Source organism: Sphaerodactylus townsendi, linkage group LG01, assembly GCF_021028975.2.
Source record: "Sphaerodactylus townsendi isolate TG3544 linkage group LG01, MPM_Stown_v2.3, whole genome shotgun sequence".
In the NCBI taxonomy this organism is placed as follows: Eukaryota; Metazoa; Chordata; class Lepidosauria; order Squamata; family Sphaerodactylidae; genus Sphaerodactylus; species Sphaerodactylus townsendi.
Window position 1 is genome coordinate 47,548,601 of NC_059425.1, and position 19,677 is coordinate 47,568,277.

Sequence of the window (19,677 nt, forward strand, 5' to 3'; positions counted from 1 at the left end):
AGGGTACGTAATAGAATTCATGTTTCTACCCCCAAGCCGATTTATCATGTCTCCGCTGTCCAGAATTCCAGAAAAAAGAGCCAGAAAACTAGAAGCCATCACACATCTACTAAATATAGAGGTGGTGGAGCCGGTGCCACAAGAACAGAGGGGATGAGGAGTATACTCCATACTGTTCACGGTTCCCAAGAAAACTGGGGAGTGGCGACCAATCCTAGACCTGAAGTATGTCAACAGCTTCGTAAGGCTGAACATTTCAGAATGGAAACTCTGAGGTCCATCGCAGACTCGCTTCAACCAGGCGAATTCCTCACCTCCACAGATTTGTCAGAGGCATATCTCCACATTCCCATCTTCGAGATCCATCGCAGATTCCTGAGGTTTGGAGTGGGGAAAGAACACTTCCAATTCAGAGCAATCCCATTTGTACTATGCACTCACTCCCGAGTTTTTTCAAAGCTCCTCATCAACCTGATCGTACTTCTCAGGAAAGAGGCATCAGGATTCACCCTTACCTCGACGAGTCTCCTGATTCATCTGACTCCTCGACCCAAGCAGAACAACACACTTCAGGAAACCATCCGACTTTAGAAATCCATGGTTTTCTCATCAAACGGGCCAAGAGTTCCTTAAATCCTCACGGAGACTGGAACACTCTGGGTTCTCTATCATAGACACCTCCACCTGCAAGACTTCTGTCCCTCTCCAAATGAAAACAACTGATTATGAAAGCCAAAATCTACCAAGTTCTTGCAACAAAACACAAATGCTCGCTGCTTTCTCTAGCAAGCTTGATGGGCCTCATGGTGGCATTATCAGAGGCAATTCAGTGGGGAAGGTTCAGATCCAGACCACTACAGAGGTTCCTTCGCCCCTTCCAGGATCTCATCGCTCACAAAAGCCACAGAGAAGTAGTGATCCCAAGACCAGTCAAGGTCAGTCTACTATGGTGGATGAAACCATCCAACCTGAATCTGGGACGTGTGTTTTGGATTGCAACCACCAAACAGGTATTCTCAGACGCAAGCCTTCTAGGCTGGGGAGCTACTCTAGAGGGAATTCCCATTCAAGGGACTTGGTCAGCCCAGGAATCAGCACTTCACATCAATGTGCTGGAACTAAGAGCGATCCAGTTGGCTTTGAGCCACTTTCAACACCTCCTGAGGGGGTCACACGTGCTGATCAGGCAGACAACACAACGGCGAAGTCTTTACCTGAACAGACAGGGGTCCAGATCTGCAGAGCTGCAGAAGGAAGCCCTCCTGATCTTTCAGTGGGCAGAGACTCATGCTTTCCATCAAATCGAACATATTCAGGGGAATCTAAATGTTCAAGCAGATTGGCTGAGCAGACAGAGCATTCATCCAGGGGAGTGGAGACTAAAGAAGGAAATTTTCCTAATGATAGCTCATGCCCTGGGAGCTCCAATCTTGGACCTCTTCGCCTCCAATCTGAACAAACAGCTCCCCAGGTTCATGTCTCGATTCCATCACCCGGAAGCGGAGAATACGGATGCCTTATCCTCCAGTTGGCCTCAAGGAATCCTGTACGCCTTCCCTCCCTTCCCCATGATCCCCAGACTCCTCCGGGAAGATCAGGGAAGAGAGGGCAGATGTCATATTGGTAGCACTGCAGTGGCCCAGGACGACCTTGGTTCACCAACATATTACAGATGTCGGCACACAAACCCTTGAGACTCCCCTCTGCACAGGGACCTCCTGCAACAGGGACCCATTTTCCACCTCGAACCAGAACGCTCTCAACTTGACCGCCTGAGATTGAAAGGTGACAGCTAGAGGCTCAGGGATACTCCAAAGCCGCCCTCGACACTACATAATGGCCTCCAGGAAATCTTCTTCCACCAAAAGAATTTACAACACTACCTGGAAGGCTTTGTTAGGTGGTGCTGGAGGAAGAGAGGACCCTACAGAACCTAGGATCAGGGACATTTTAAGTTTTCTACAGGACGGCATGGAATCAGGCCTTAGAGCTACTACTTTACGTAGGTAAATGGCAGCCCTCACGCCTGTATTACTCCAGACTGGAGGGGCATACTCCCACTTCACACCCACACATAGATAGATTCCTTAGGGGTGCTACACTGAGAGATAAACCGGTCAACCATCATTTTCCCACATGGAGACTGCATATAGTATTGCAAGCCCTGACCAAGAAACCATTTGAGCCCATCATGGAGATTTCCCTTAAGCACCTTCTCAAGCATGAAGGCTGTTTTCTTGGTAGCCATCACTTCAGCTAGAAGGGTTTCAGAGCTAGCTGCCCTTTCCATGAAACCCCCATTATGTGTCTTTCATAAGGACAAGGTGGTGCTACGTATTGACCCTACTTTCATTCCAAAGGTCAACTCCACCTTTCATAGGAAACAGGAAATTTTCCTACACCACCTTTTGTCCTCAACTGTCCAAAACACCCTAAGGAGGTGTATTGGCACACATTAGATGTGAGGCTTAACCTTAAAAGCCTTCTTAATCAGAAACCCCAGGAATTCAGAGATCAGATTCCATGTTCATATCCACTCTCCGTAATCACAACAGAGGTCAGGAAATTATCAGCCCCTTCCATCAGTAAGTGCAGTTTGAGGGAATGCTATCAGCAGAGGCTTACAAGGAACAAAAGCTGTCGGTTCCAGTAGGGATCAGTGGCAACACTGTTCCCAAGCAATAAAGCTTCCAAATTCCCTCAATGCGCCCTTTAAATAAATAACGCATTCAGTGGGAGGAAATATGCAGAGCAGCAACCTGGGTCCTCCTTATCCACAATCTTCAAGAAGGCACAATAGGCTGAATGTTTTCAGTCCAGGCAGTTTCGATGCTGATTACATGGATGTAGAGAGTCCATGGGCAAGGCATGTCATTGGAGAGGATCGCTTTGACCCCACCCTGTAAATCTATCTGATACTGTTAGGAGTTCCTCCAGATGTCATCCTGCCTCCAAATGGAGAAATAACATTTTCGGTCTTTACCTGGTGAAGTGAGACTTCTCCATTGAGCATATGGATGACATCTGCCCTCCCATTGGTCATCATCCTGCTCCAAGATTAGTATAAGAAGGTTGTTATACAGTTAATAATTGGTTTCTGTTTCTTTGATTAATGACCCAGGAGGTTTCCTCCCGGCTTAGGCTTATTAGTTCAGAGCTCCCTTGTTATTTAGAGTCCATAAGGCCTTTGTTAATGACTTCCATGGTTTTTTCTCTATTTGCACATTGGAAGCTGGCAGTTGGAACATATATAAGGTCAAGTTTTTTGCAGAGAATCTTTTGAGAGGCGGAATACTGCTTTGTGGAGAAGCCAGAACTGGAGCACAGGAGACGGGGCGGAGCCGCAGCACAGAGAGGAGCCTGGGAAGTTTTTATTTAACCCCTGCCTTCCTGAATGGTAGCTGACAATAACCCAGATGTCATCCATTGCTCAATGGAGAAGTCTCCTTCACAGGTAAGACCAATGTTATATCTTGGGTAATAAAGGAAGCAGCTTGTTAAGATAGATGTTACTGAATGCAAATGAACTACTAGAACTGCTCTTATATTTAAGTATAAACTTTCATTGGGTTTTGGTCAACAAAACGTTGCTCTTTTTCTAGTAAGATGGTTGATTTTTTTGCTTGTTCTCAGCTGATCTTGTGAAGGTTTAATGATGCTTCCTGCATGAAAAAAATTGTGATTGCACCTGATTTCCTGACAATTTGGTTTTGTAAAATCATGCTAACTTTGAGTGACAGCTTATTGTGTGTCTCTGACTGTCTGACAGGTGGAGTCCCTCAGGTGTTTTTGACAGCGCCTTCCGGGACGGTTCAGATCCCAGTCTCAGCTGTCCAGCTTCATCAGGTAGGTGCAAAACAAAGGCTTGGGTTTCTCTTCATGGAGCGTGATTTCCCCACCACTGCCTTCCTGTGGCAGCCTGAAATCTCACCCTCCTAGCCCTGTTCCTCTTCACAGGAGCAGGATTTCTGAGGTCATTTGGGGCTGCCATATGAGGGGAAAGATGGAAAAATTGCATTCCATGAAGAGATGTCCTTATGCTTGCAGGAACACTAGTTGGGATTCAAGCCAGTGGCCTTCTTTCCCTAGGGTGAAGCTTTCCCAAAGAGGCTAAGGATGATTATCATTTTCTTTGTAATATTTTAAGCTTGTTGGCAAGATGCCCATCTCCAGTATCTGGGTTTTTGGCTCCCTCATGCATAAGCCACCTAAATTGCATTCTTGCAGTATTCTGTACTTTGTTGTTGTCTTTAAACTTATGATTATCTGAGTTTTGTAAAAACTTGAAGGTGCATAGTCCTGATAAATTTAGGATCAGTGACTATGACTGCATTCAAACATCATAATTAACCATAGTCTGTAAACCGTAGTTTGGTGTTACTTTATTAGCAACATTTTGTATTGATTGTGGTTTTTTATGACATCTAAATTAACAAATCTAGTTTGTTGAGTAGCACTGCTTCTTGCAGCCCCCTGGCCACATAGGTGATGGCATAGAGAAGATATCCCACCTGCCAGAAGGCAGAAAGAAAGCAGGAAGCAGATAAACTGGGGTTCTACACACAAACTGAGCTTTGTTATTTATGTTAAAGCTTGTTGTGTGAACCATAGTTTGAACAAGCCACTATTTAGCAGAATGTCTGAATGCAGCCTGTGCTTCAAGTTGCATGAATTCTTTCAAACACTTCAGCAATTGGAGAATATCACAGATATTGTTTTGTTTTGTTTACATATCTCTCCTGGCTTTATGAAGAAAAGCTTAAACCCTGTAAGGCATCTTGTTGAAAGCTTTAGTGACCCTAGATAAAGTATCCAGGGGGCAGGAATTAAGGAGAGGACTTCATTCTATACCCTGTGCATTTCACCTGTCCATTTGCTTTGTCTACTAGTTCTTCAAAACTTTTATCAACCCAGTGTGCAAATTACGTAAGTGCTTACTAATTGCTTAATCTCTGTAAGATGCTACCCTGGAGAATTTTCGATTATGATATCAAATTCTGGAGCTCCTAGATGTTCGAACCATTCTGTTACTATGTTTCACATCAATGCAAAACAAAGAGTCTTCATTGTCTATTTAGCCCCGTGCCTCTGCAGTGTAGTCAGTACTTCCATTTGTCTTCCTCGACCATAGTACTGGAATGGAGGGGGATGACAAAGTTATCCAATCAACGGCCTAAAGTTCTAGGGTAAGGGGTAAAACAATGAAGCGCAGATCTATCCATGGCTTTCTACAGCAGTAATCCGATTAGCTGGACACTCACTCACCAAAAGCAACAGTACACTGCTTGATGCCACTGGCAGACAGAGGAGAGTGGCCACATCCCTGCCCTGTTTGTGAGCATTCAGAGACCCCGTATTGCACTTCTACCCAAAGAATGATGGACTGTAGCAGAGCCACGCGGTCTGTGTCTCAAAAACTTTGTGGGGCACACTTGGTTTCTGGTGGCCATGATGATTATTTTCAGCAGATGCATTCTACTAGTTCCTCTGTTTTTTGTTGCTTTGTTTGGAACCTTTTGCATTTACTCTGTGATGTTTTCTCCCAAGAAAATATCTCCGTTAAAGGAAAAATCAGTGTGAATCTTCTACATCTATTCCTGCCTCCATGCGATGAAATAGAAAACCACATAAAAATGAGTTGAGGCATTTCATCTGGTTGCATCAGATTGTCGGGCTGCCATGTGATAACTGCAGTCATCAAGCAAATCTCTTCTGCTGAGCTAATGTTTCCTAAACTTTTGAAACTGAGGCCACAATGTTTTTTTTATCCTTGACTGAAATGGGAGGCTTCTTTCACTCTTGCCTTTGAAAAGAAAAAGAATGTATAGTTTATCCCAGAACAGTTTTCACCCTTGCTATCATAGTGGGACTCTTTACACAGTCAATGAGGGCTCTGGAATGAGACTTGAGCATTGTTGCTGTTTTTTTAAGCCCATTTCCCCAGGAATTGGCATGACGGTTTGAGAAACTACTTTTTGCCTCTCAACCTTGCTAATTCAGTAAGTTTTGACATTTTTGCCATGTGCCAGTTTTAGGGAGCCACGTAAAAAAAAAAAGAAAGCTGATATTTTCCAAGGCCTGATGGAAGGTGCCTGCAGTAGTGGATCTTTTCCAGCTATCCCCCAACATCTCCAAAGGCCCCAACCAGAATCACTCCTGGGATTTAAGGATGCCGTGTGGACAAAATGCAGTGATGTTTTGACGGCTGAGAAATTTGGTAAAATTGGTAATTTGGTAAAATTGTCAATTAGGAGCAAGCTGAGAAATTTGGTAAAATTGTCAATTAGGAGCAAGCTTCTGCTTTATGAACCAATAAGAGACATTAAGTTGGAACTGCAGTTCTTTAGTAATGTTTGGTGATGCTTCTGAGGTTCCCCCACACCTGTCACGAATTTCAGCATAGACCGTTTCCAAGGAATCTTATTTAATGATACACTGCCTCATACAGCAGGAAGAACTTAACCAGTGCCGAAGCAAACGTACTCCTGTCTGGCCACCATAGAGTTGAATGCATGATGGCCTAATTTTTCCAAGCACCACTCAGCCACTCTTGTGGCACAGTTTGGGGATCACAACCCTAAACTGACTTGTAATCTGATATTCATTCATTCATTCATTCATTCATTCATTCATTCATTCATTCATTCATTCATTCATTCATTCATTCATTCATTCATTCATTCATTCATTCATTCATTCATTCATTCATTCTCCCACTACGCACACACACACCCCAGTTGTAAACATATTGTGAACATATTGTGAACATAATTTGGCCTTGTCTAGAACATCTCTTAGAAGGTCTGATGATTCTCAGTAATGCTACTGGATAACTCTTCCAGTTCCATTGCATCTATTTTGATCTGGGGTTGTTGGAACTGCATCATCCTCAAGGAGTAGCTGCACCTTTTGTCAACGTTCTTTATGTATCATGATTGCTAACAATCCTATCCCGTTTTGTTTTGTTTTTGTCTCTGCAGATGGCTGTCATCGGACAGCAGTCCGGCAGCAGCACCAACCTGACAGAGCTGCAGGTGGTCAACTTGGACACGTCACATAGTTCCAAGAGTGACTGAAGACCTCTGAGAACCTGGGAGGGGAAGGGAGAGGAGAGTGCGCATCTGGCACCCACACCTGCAGCCACAGCCGCCAGCCTTGTGCTGTGCATGGCACCAGGATCAATTGTGTCCTGAAGCTGCACCCCTGGCACCAGGATTTCGGTGGTCCCTATTTTTGTACGGACTCCGTCACTTATTTATTGTTGCCTTTTTCACATTTTCGTCTCTCACGATTTTTACACACACATGCACAGACATAAACACACACACACACACACGTATTAATATGGCTGCAAGGCCAGAAGGAGAGAATTAAGCTTGGGCTACAAGGGGGGGTGGCTTTGTTGTGTTTCCACACTGCATTTACTGTTGTTTTCTCCCTGTCTCCCCTCCCCCCTCCAGCCAAAGAAACTGTGTCTCACAGGTGGGAGAGTTTGCTCTGCCATGTGCATAAGTCTCATTCTGTTTTCCATGACTGGAGGGGGAGTGTCGTCTGTCACTCCCTCTCACCTCCACTAAATGAACTTCTCTCCCTAGTGTGTTGCCACCAGGCAGAGCAACAGAAGCTGTGGGGGAGAAGATGGAATAGAGAAGGGCTGGAAGGCAACATCGAAGGGAGCTTTTCCTGTCAAAGTCAGGCATCTCTCCCGTCTTTCTAGAAACCATGCTGGGGCAAAAAGGGCTCCCCCTTCCCCCAAAGTTCAGGGCCTCCAAGCTGGCTGCAGCATTGTGCCTTCAAGCAATCAGTGACTGTGTTGTGGGCTGGCCACAGTGTTGGTGACCTGCCTTTATTTTTAGCTTGTTTCTTGCCAGAATCCCCCACCTTGGGTTCTACCAAGGTAGTTGGACGTGGGGTGGGTGGGTGGGTGGGTGTGGGCACAGTAGGCAAAGCGTCTTCAGGATACCTCCCTGAAGTTGGTCCACTCTCAGAATGTTTCGCTGACAAAACAAAAACAACCTGATATTTGGCTGCATAGTACACAAGCATTCAACTTTTTGCCTGTTGAATCTGGCAAGGTAACACATTTCACTGCCAAAAAGGGTTTTTGTTAGCCTTGCATCGCTCTTCATGGAAACACATTAGGCTGCTCTGAAACCCAGTAGCTGCAATTGCTCCTGCCGTTTTGGTGGTGCTTGAGGAGCATCCCACTCAGAAATGTTTTGTGTTTTTGCTGATGTTTTCCCCTGGGAAAGAGGAGGAATTGAGCCACAGACCTTTTTAATTACTTAGGGTTATAAAGGAAGGGAGTAAGAAACAAATAGAGAGAGCTCTATTTTTGTAACTTTTTAATTTGATTAAAAGCCTTCCCACGCAGTTGTGCATAGTACTGAGGCATCAGTAGCCATGGGCGCAATACTGAAAGTTGGTCCACAACTTTTGTTCAGGCAGCCCTAAAACATGACGGTGCGTTGTATCATCGTCAGCCATGTTCAACGGGTGTCTGCCAGGAGGAGGCCCTCCGTTCTTCCTTGGAATTGGGGGGGTAGAACAGGGCAGACTTAGCCTGGGGGCAGGTGAGGAAAATCCTTTTCCCATGGGGCAAAAGTGGGAAGTACAGGAGTGGTGGCAGCTACTGTTGAGTCTCTGTGTTTTTGTTTTTGGTTGGTTGGTTTTAAACTCCCTGTCACGTAGCTTCGGCTTGTGGCTGGGATGAACAAATGCAAAAACGGGAAAAAAGGGAAAAGCTGCAGGGCTTCTGAGTCTGCAAGGGGGAACAGGAGATTGCTGTGTGCCTCTCAGTGGGAGTGGCGAACTCTCCCACCGGTAGAGAAGCTGTGCTGTAGGACAGATGCTTGCACACAATCATGCACTTCATTCTAACCAAGCAGGAAGCGGCAAAGGGAAGGAGTTCTTCATCTCTTCCACAGGAGAACAAGGAGTGTCTTGCAGTGAGCAGCTTAGTGGTTTTGCGCCCCCCAAGGGCCAGCTGTGGAGCACGGAGGCTGCAGACTTTTATGGGGAAAGGAAGCAGCTACTGTAACCTTTTTCTTTCATTTTTTTAAATGAAAACAAAAACAAAAAACAAAAGAAGCCTTGAAAAAAAAGACTTTATTTTTTTAAGTGTTAAACTCAGTATTTATGTAATTCTTAAAGGAATTAAAGTCTGGCTCCTGTACAGTTTTCATGGGGTTTGTACTGGGTGGGATGGGATAAAAAAAACGGGCCATTGGCGGGAGGGAGAAGAGTAGAGGAAAAGGGGCCTTTGTATTGTAACTTTTTGACATTATTTGCATGAACATTAGCGTTTAAACTGGTCTCCTGTCACAAGCTCCTGGATTGGATTTGGTGGAAAGGCTGAGCCAATGCAGGAAGGAAGAAGTAGATTTGCATTTGCTGGTTTGGTTCAAGTCAGTCATACTGGAGAAGTCAAGGCCAACCCCTTCTTGATATCAGCCTATGTATATTTAGTAGTAAGTCTGTGGCATCTATGGGAGAAAGAGCCTGCTGTTGAGTTGATGTGCTTTTTGAATACTCGCTGTTATGTGTCTTATGCAAACCCCCCCCCCCCCGCTTTTAACAAATCCCACTATTATCTAACAGAGTTTTTGTGCAAGGGTTTTAATATTATTTGTACTCCTGCACTCTTACAAACTCTACCCAAATTCTGTTTGCTTGCCTGCCCACCTAGCAGGTTGCAACATCTCCATAAGGCTGGGTACTTAATACTATGGTTATTCTTTGAGCTGAACAGTCTCTCCGTTGTTTTGTTGAAGGCTTTCATGGCCAGAATCAACTGGCTGTTGTGACTTTTCTGGGCTGCATGGCTATAATCTGCCCACAGCCCAGAAAACCCACAACAGCCATTCTCTGCATCCATCATTAAAATGTTTTCTTCTTGAAATACATGGATGCCGTAAATCAGGGTTTTTAAAACCCTGTTTCCAGTGCTGAGCTTTATGGTTTTTGCTGAGTGTTTGGGTTCAGAAGACTGTGACGTCTGTCAAGGGATGAGAATTTTACTGTACTTGTGTATTTGATTTGGGAGGGAGGAGATAGGTAAAAAATTTCCTTGTGACAGGTTGACTTTACATTCAATCAGTTTGCAAGCACAGGAGGAAGTGTACTCCTTGGTCAATGTATCCACCCATTGTGGAGTTGATAAGCATGAAGGAACGATGCATTGTGAGTGTGCAATCCTTTTGTTTCAAGAGGGAATCTAATGAAACATTACAACAATGCTACTTGAGACAGAGGAATATTATCAAAGCACTAATTCTCCAGTCATGTTGCCAACCTTGAAATCTCTGCAAAGTGCAACATCTGTGTACTGTTCTGAATTCCTCTGTAGGCCTACTTTGACTTCCAGTGCTGCAGAATTTGCTCTGGGAAGTCTTCCGCCTGAATCAGGAAGTTGCTTTCCTACAAAGAGTATCTGCAGGATAAACGCTAATGTTGCATGTAATTTAAAGTGTTGACTTGTAAGAACACTTATCAGGGAAGAAATGGCATTTATTGTGTGGTGATCTCTTCTTTTGTTCCAATTTTATGATTGTTTTCTAGCGTTTCTAGCGTGTTATTGTTACTTGATGATGATAGCAGCGTCTTGCGCGTGAAAGTGGCTTTATTATTGTGGGGTTTGTTCATTTCCAGGGCTGTGTTTCTGGAAGGATGTGACAGTAATCGCAGTACTATGTACAGAGCTTTCTTTTGTATTAAAAATACTCTTTCAATAAATGTATCATTTTGTGCACAGATTTTATATCCTCACTGTTGCCTGTGAATTCCAGAAATTGGACACAACTAACATTTACGTTGCTAGCAAAGGTTGGTGGTCTTTACAAGCCAAATATTATAGAAGGAAAAGTGTATGGGTTTAGAATGTTGTGTTGCTTCACTGTTTGACTCCCAGATGCTATGTGGAATTCATGTTCCAACACATGTGTTTGTTTAGGTGAATATATACAAGGACAAGGAAAGGATCAGTAGGCGGGGAAGTCCTTAACCTTTCCAGCCAGATTTCCCTGGGAAATGTTCTTTCTTGGGTCATTTTTTCTCTAGCTGGGCTAAAAGTTTGCTTGCTACACCCAATCCAGGGCCTACTCTTTTCTGGACTTAGTGTATTCTGGACAGTAAGGGTCTTCTAGAATAACTTCGGCATAGGTTTTCTCCCTTCCTGGGTTGATTTGCAACCTCCTAATATTTTGTGTTGGTCACTCCCCTTCTCCCCACCAGCTGCAATTTGTTGGTAATACACGCTCCCTATTAAAATTCCAAACATGCTTACAGTGCTCAACTAAATTGAACACCCTGGCCTGGTCTACCGCTCACTGTCCACAGTGAAACCGTCTCCTACGCCTTTTTCATTCTGTCATTATTTTTCTGGTTCTTTGTAGGATATGTTCCGGCAAGGATCGGTAATGCAAGGGATAGGACTGAATGTTCTTGCTTCCACTCTACCTGTTCCACTCTACCTCCACAGTAATTAACAGAAATGTTAAAACTGCTCTGACCCCACCTACTATTGAATTTGCTTTATAAAATCAATTATTATATTAGGTGTTTTTGCTGCAATATTCAAAAAGTTTATGCACTCCATGTTTTCTGTTTTGCTGCCTGCTTGATCACTGATTTGAGATGGGATAGACCAGAGGTCTGCAACCTGCGGCTCTCCAGATGTTCATGGACTACAAATCCCATCAGCCCCTTCCAGCATGGCCAATTGGCCATGCTGGCAGGGGCTGATGGGAATTATAGTCCATGAACATCTGGAGAGCTGCAGGTTACAGACCCCTGGGATAGACAGTGCTTAAACTATGCATTTCTCCACTTTTAAATATACATTCTGTGAATATGTTTGCTATGTTTATTCTTGTACTAGTGGGTTTGGGGTGCTACAAAAGCCTTTAGGAAAAATGAGGCACATGAGCATTTTGAAAAATGCCATAGAATTTCTTTGAATGTTAACTTATTAGTGGTTGATTAAGTTCATACTCAGCGTACTGGAAAAGAAACAGCATATCAAGCACCGTTAACTGGTTAAACATGTGAAAAACAATGAATCACTATCTTGATGAACTGTGTACCTGGGAGTTACATGCCAGCGTGATCAGAGAGTTGGACTCTAGGAGATCCAGATTCAAATTACAGAAGCTTGCTGGGTGATCATGAGTCAGATGCTGTCAGCTAACCTACCTCACAGGATTATTGTCCAGATAAAATGGACAATGGCAGAATGATGTAAGCTGCTTTGAGTTCTGATTGGAAAGGAAGACTGGACATACATATCCAGATAAATATAAGGACAGTGTCTATCCTGATCCCCCATACTTTAAACGTGTCCTGCTATTGAGGAAACAGTGAGATGGTAGTTATCATGTAGATCTTGGGTTTGCTGAAGAGTTAGGAGCCAGTTCAGCTTGAAGTGCTACTCTTGAGCTTTCAGGAGAAAATCAGCCATATAAATCTTTCAAAGAAGTAACACAACAGTTGGCACAGGCTTTTTAAAGAGTGAGAGTAGCTCAGTGGCAGAGGGCTTATTTTGCACAAAGGTTCAGTCTCTGGCATCTCTAGGTAAAAGGATCTCAGCTGACAGTGGGTCAGATCTTCCTTTACTCAGAGCGTTGCTGGCAATCAGATTAGACAGAACTGAGCTAGATGGACCAGTGGTCTGAGTCAGCAGAAGGCAGCTATGTATCTTTACTGTCAAAGTGGAATGTGGTTTTAAAAAGTGTAGGCCTTTGGAAAACAGCTTTACTATATCAAGGTTTTCACATCCCTTCTGCGGAGTCTTTGTGTTTCAAATAAGCGCAGCTCAAAGTTCAGGTCAGATTACTACTTTTATCAAATTCAACCCGATCATTATGAGATGGTGTCTTTCATGGCACTATCAAGGGCCGTGGACTCCATCTTATGAGCAGCTATTAGGCTTATCTCCTGTCCCTGGCAAACATCAAACCACCTGTATCTCCACAGCTGTCTGCGTAGTGAAGGATTTATAGGTAAATGTACTCAAAGGTTAATTAAACAGATTCATGTTTGAAGATCCTATCCACTATTTATTATGTTGAGCTATTTCCATTCCTGACTGTTTTGGGCCATGTATCTGTTCTTTCTCTGTAGCGTTTATGTTGGGACTACTGCAACTGACTCAACATTTGCAGGTTGGAATGGATGGCCCTTTCAGTTAATGACAGGAAAACTAGTGGGGAGATTGACTGTGTGTTGTACCTGTCAGCAGACGTAGAGCGGTACTACTCAGAGTAGACAAGTATAGACAGTAGTCCACCTGTATATATTGGACGTACACTGCAAACTTCCACCTCCAGGAAGAAGAAATACTCCACACAGTAGGTTCTTTCCAAAGAAGACTTTTACCAAAGAGTTGCTATGTGTACAGGATTATATATATGCCTAATAAAGGTTGTTGTTGTTATAGGATAATATATACAGAGTTCTGGAACAGTCAACCAAAGTGCTTCGCCAGACACTGGTTTCCTGAAGGAACAACAGTACAGTACATTACAGTTGCTTATATACATTGTTGGGCCAATCACAGTAAAGGTCACTTGGATCTAGTTTGAACCAGTCTGGCTGCTGTTGCCAGCTGTGAGAGCACTCCCTCTTTGCTGACTCTGCTGAATAGGATATGATCACCATGATCTACATGTCATGACACCCCTTCTCATATCCTAGGAGAGCAGAGACTATATACAATTCAATTGTTCACATCTACAATGTCTAACAACGGTAACATTCTTTCAAACTTTATTTCTGGTACTTCTTTGGTAAACAGGTCAGCTTGGTTGTTCTCACTTTCTATATAAGACAGAGTAACTGTTTTGGTTTGCACCATTTGCTTTACGTTTTGGTATCTTACATCAATATATTTGTTCAGTAGATGTTTGCGGCACTCCTCACTACAAGTAAGAAGATCCCTGGACCTATACCAGTTAGGCTTTTGCTCACCCTTGCCTCCTCAGTGCTGTACTACTTCCTGCCTGGAGATCAGAATCATAGCTAAACATAGGATTGGGTGGGGGACACAACTGTTCATGTGCATCCTCATGTGGACTGGGGGAGGTTGTGGGAAAGCATGTACCTAGCCCCCACACTTGCAGCACCTGCTGCTGCCAGCTGTGCATTCCCAGGATTGGCATATTCCTGGCACCAGGGTTTTTGTGGTCCAAATGCTGAGTTGAGTAGTGTTTTCCTGTTTTCCCATAGGATTTTTTAAAAAGATAAGATGTAACGCTGCATGCACTCAAGGCTACTCTCATTTTATACAGAATATCTGACAAGCTGTTTCCAGGCAGACAGAAAAGACAAATTTGTAGATGAACAGATATTTTCCTCTTCATTCCTTTTTAAGTTTGATGGAGACAACTTTATATGCCCGAAGCATTCAAGAAAACAAAATCTGGCAATGTTTGTAAGAAGCCTTACATCCAGTGGTGGGATTCAAATAATTTAACAATTGGTTCCGGTGATGTGATTCAAATTATTTAACAACTGGTTGTTTACAAGCACCATTTTAACAATGCTGAAGTGGTGCGAATCTGTTTAATCCCACCACTGCTTACATCTGCGTTTAGAATTTTTTTAAAAAAATTGATTGCCACATCTGATGCTGTACACATGCAACCTTTCCCCTGCTGCCTAATACATTCTGTTAATGATCCAGTCTGTCAAATGTTAATAGTTTCATCATGCAATTGTGTATTCTGGAAGCATTGCAAAACACCTAATATATAAAAATACCAATTGCTTGAGCCCTGTTGGTAGAATCCATGCATTTTACAAAAATTAAACTGAACAGAATTAGTATATATGAATAATCAAAATTTCCTTTTCTATGGATAAACTGGGCCAGAAGGATGCCAGTGTGGTTAACAACTGAACTTGAGGAAACTATAAAAGGCAAGAAGGCTCCCCTTAAAACATAGGTGTCAAACTCGTGGCCCTCTGTATGTTATGGACTACAGTTCCCATAATCTGGCAGGGAATTATGGGAGCTGTAGTCCATAACATATGGAGGGCCACGAGTTTGACATCTGTGCCTTAAAATTTTCAAATTAGAATAAAGAACAGTATATATTCTGGCAAAACAAATATACGTTTACAGTAAAGATAATTCTTAGGAATGCACTGCTCAAAGTATTCTGCCAAGTAATAAACGTTATTTAAATTTATCTTCAGAAGTCAGGACAGCTTACATTATAAATAAAACATTAAAAACATTATAAAAACAATTATAAAACCCATAAAAAGTCACAATTGAAAAATTCTAATTAGGACTGCCAATAATAAAAGCTAAATCAATCGGATGCAATCCTGTATAAAACTGTCTTCAACTTCCTCCTGAAGATGGACAGTGAGGGAGTCACACACACAACCCTGAGGAGATTGTTCTATAATTGTGAGGCTGCCTTAGAAAAGGCCCTCTCGTGTGTACCCACCAAACAAGACTCTTTAATTGGTGGGATGGGGGGGGGGGGGTCACATCTCCCTGTGATCTTAATTCCCAGGCAGCAACCTATGGGAGAAGACAGTCCTTCAGATGCTCTGGCCCTCAGCCATATAGGGCATAAAACATTGCAGATGAATCTGCACCATATGTTTATATAAGAGCTTTGCAATGTTGGCTTTTATTCTCAGTCTTTTTCCTTACAATCCCTAGCATAATTTGGCTTTTTTCAGTGCTGCTACACACTGAGCAATCCACTACAACCCCAGTCTCCACCAGTTCAGACCCCACCAGCAGATATTTAAAATTAGGATTACACTTTATATTTATATTGGAACAAGCTACAGTGAACTGTGAGGAACTTCAATAGGATCTCTCCAAACTGGGTGAATGGGTGTCAACAAGGAAAATGTTATGTGAAAGCAAAAAATCCCACTTTCATAAGCACAGTGATCAGGGACGTAGGTATTTTATGGGGTGGGTTACACCTTGGGGGTCCTGGGTTGGATTAAAATCTTGGGGGTCTAGGGTTAAAATCCAGGACCTCCATGAGAAGGTGGTGTAAGAAAGGGTCTAGGGGGGACCCAGGAAATTACAGGCCAGTCAGTTTGACATCTGTTCCTGGTAAATTAGTAGAATCTATCATTAAAGATAAAATTATTAAACATGTAGAAAAGCAAGACCTGCTGAGAAAGAGTCAGCATGGCTTTTGTAGAGGCAAGTCCTGTCTTACAAACTTACTAGAGTTCTTTGAGGGTGTAAACAGACATGTGGATAAGGGGGAACCAGTGGACACTGTCTACTTGGATTTCCAAAAGGCTTTTGACAAAGTTCCTCATCCCAGAGAGACTGTTGAGAAAACTCAGCAATGAAGGAATAAGAGGGGAAGTCCCTCCCATGGGACGTTAAAAAACTTGGTTGAGGCAAAATCAGGAAACAAAGGGTGGGCATATAATGGGAAGTTCTCACGATGGAGAGATGTCGGGAGGGTGGTGTCCCCCAAGGATCCCTGATGAGATTGGGGACCAGGTGTGCTCTTTTAACCTCCATTCATAAATGACCTGGAAGCTAGGGGTGGGTAGTGTGGGTGGGCCAAGCTTTGGCAGATGATGTACCAATTATGTAGGGTTGGTGAGAACCACAAAGGGATCATGCTAAGAGTCTCCAAAACGGACCTTGATAAATTAGGGTGAGTGGGCTAAGAAATTGGCAATGTATGCAGTTCAATGTAGCAAATGTAAAAGTGATGCACACATAGTGGCAAAAAAAAATCAAAACTTCACATACACATCAGCTACAGGGTCAGTGCTATCAGTCACAGACCAGGAAAGGGATTTGGGTGTCTTAGTTGATAGTTCCATGGGTGTCAAACTCAATGCATGGTGCTGTGAAAAAGGCAAACTCTCTATGCTGGGGATAATTAGGAAAGGAGTTGATAATAAAACTGCAAGGGATTGTCATGCCCTTATATAAAGCCAGTGGTGCTGTAACCAGCACTTGGAGTATAACTGTGTCCAGTTCTGGTCGCCACATCTCAAAAAAAAAAGGGATATCAAAGAGATAGAAAAAGTGCAGAGAAGGGCAACGAGGATGATTGAAGGATTGGGAGCACCTCTTCCTTATGAGGAGAGGTACTGCAGCGTTTGGGACTCTTTTAGTTTGAAGAGTGAGACGTCTTGAGGGGGAATAATGATTGAAGCTCTATAAAATTATGCATGGGGTAGAAAATGTTGACAGGAGAAATCTTCTTTCTCTCTTTCTCAAGCCAATACTAGAAACTCAGGGGCATTCATTGAAAATGCTGGGGGAAAGAATAAGGACTAATAAAAGGAAACACTTCTTCACGCAACGTGTGATTGGTGTTTGGAATATGCTGCCTCAGGAGGTGGTGATGGCCACTAACCTGGATAGCTTTAAAAAGGGCTTGGACAGATTTATGGAGGAGAAGTCAATCTATGGCTACCAATCTTGATCCTCCTTGATCTCAGATTGCAAATGCCTTAGCAGACCAGGTGCTCAGGAGCAGCAGCAGCAGAAGGCCATTGCTTTCACATCCTGCATGTGAGCTCCCAAAGGCACCTGGTGGGCCACTGCGAGTAGCAGAATGCTGGACTAGATGGACTCTGGTCTGATCCAGCAGGCTAGTTCTTATGTTCATATGAGGGGGCTATGCCCCACGCGCCCCTGGGGGCATGGCCACGCCTTCCCAAGCTCCGACCCCCGGGCTCAGTGCTTATAAAAGCAGCTCTCCGAGGCCAGGGACGGCAGACTCCCCAGCACCCTGCCCCCCCAGCTGAGCACACAGCCGGCAGTCCCTTCTGCCCTCCCCTCTGGGCAGAGGTGTAGCTAGGGAAAATGGAGCCCGGTGCAAAATCTGAGTTGTGCGCCCACTCCCTCCATGAGCGGCCGATGTGATGCTGGAATCCACCCCCAAACTGCATCATTTTTAATGGTGTTTAAACTAGGGAGCCCAGAGTCTTCTTTTAAACCTTAAAGGGAAAATCTGGGGTCCCCAGTTAAAAAAACATTGAAAGTGATGCTGTTTGGGGGTGGATTATCCCCCTCCCTGAAACAGCATCACTTTCAATGTTTAAACTGTGGACTTCAGATTCTCCCTTTAAATCCATGCCGAAGGGGGTGGATTTAAAAGGAGAATCTGGGGAAATTTGGGGGGTTCCTGCTGTCGGGTGCAATTGTTAAGCTAGCAGCACCAAACTTTCAGGGTATCTTTAGGAGACTCTCCTGATGATACCACCCAGTTTTGGTGTCGTTTAATTCAGGGGGTCCAAAGTTATGGACCCTCAAAAGTGTAGCCCCCATCTTCTATTAGCTCCCATTGGAAACAATGGGGGATGGGGCAGCCCCTTTGGGAGACCATAACTATGGGCCCCCTGAACCAAACCTCACCAGACTTGGGTGGTATCATCAGGAGAGTCTCTGAAATGTTGGTGCTGCTAGCCTAAGAACTGTGTCCCCTGCAGGCCCAAAACTGAAAAAACACTTAAAAATACCAAAAACCCCCACAAACTGGGGGCAGAGCTTTGGACATGTAACGGGAGGGGTTTAAACCCGGGGGAAAAAACCCCTTACCTACATCCTTGACAGTGATGGTCTGAACTGGAGTTGGGGACTGCTCAAGGTGCTGCCTGGAGTTCTGCTATTAACAGTTGACCTTCAGATGATCAAAATCAGTTCCCCATGAGAAAATGGCTGCTTTGGAGGGTGGACTTCATGGCATTATTTCTGCTGAGGTCTCTTCCTGCTCCAAAACCCGCTTTCCCCACGCTCCATCCCTAAAGCTCCAGATATTTCCCAACCTAGAGCTGGCAATCATATTGTGGATACTTAAGTGAAATGATCAGCTTAATCTGTGGCAATGGAAAGTTGACTCTAGGAATTATTAAGAAAGGAACTTATAATTAAACTGCCATCAATGCTATTTGTAATATTGGTTTGGATCCCCCCCCCCTTCAATTTGTGTCTGTATAGTGGTGTGTGTGTGTGTGTGTGTGATTTTTTACTGAATCTGTTCTCCTGTAGGAAATCTCTGATTCCCCCACCCCTAAGTTATTTTCCAGGTTTTTTCAGTAAAGTTCTAGGCTACCATGGGAGGGGGGATTGGCAACCATCCCACTTGTGCCTGTGGAAATTCTAGGCAGGATGAAAGCTACCAGGTACAGTTCTGGTTGTTCCCATCTCAAAAAGGACAGGGTTAGGCCCATATGCTCTTTTCTCTATCACTGTCTTTACAGGATTTATGCTTAAATATGTATGCTTTTAAATGTTTATTATTTTTGAGATTTGTTTCTCTATATTTTTACAGATTGCTCAGACAAAGTACAGGGAAAGTATAGGGGTCAAAGAATTTAATAAAATATTTTTCTATTGCACCATCACATTTTTACCTTTTGTTTGTTCTTACTCATTTATTTATTTATTTATCATATATACCGCCCAATCCCCGAAGGTCTCTGTGCCCCCTGACACAAGCCCCTTCGCCCTCCTAACTTTCTGAAGCAGGCCAAACACACTCTGACTCAGTTGGTCAGATTTTCCGCCTTTTCCTAGTGACTGAGCTGTTTCGGATGGTAGTATGAGATGATTTATAATTCTGTTGCTCAGTCCTATATCTCCACAGAAGGTGGAAAAAGTCTGTTATTTAATCTGTGGCAAATCCCCTTTATAAGTCACCAAATAATGATGAGGCAGATTCA

The 19,677-nt window shown here is 43.6% G+C and overlaps 1 protein-coding gene across 1 annotated transcript in view; it reads left to right on the forward strand.

Moving 5' to 3' along the window:
* SRF (serum response factor) overlaps nt 1-10,571 on the forward strand; it is a 79,588-nt gene extending 69,017 nt beyond the window's left edge. The window contains exons 6-7 of the mRNA XM_048482542.1: nt 3,770-3,846; nt 6,981-10,571. Coding sequence (XP_048338499.1) covers nt 3,770-3,846; nt 6,981-7,076 — 173 coding nt within the window. The 3' untranslated portion in view covers nt 7,077-10,571. The remainder of the gene's footprint in view (nt 1-3,769; nt 3,847-6,980) is intronic.
* The last annotated feature ends 9,106 nt before the right edge of the window (nt 10,572-19,677 follow it).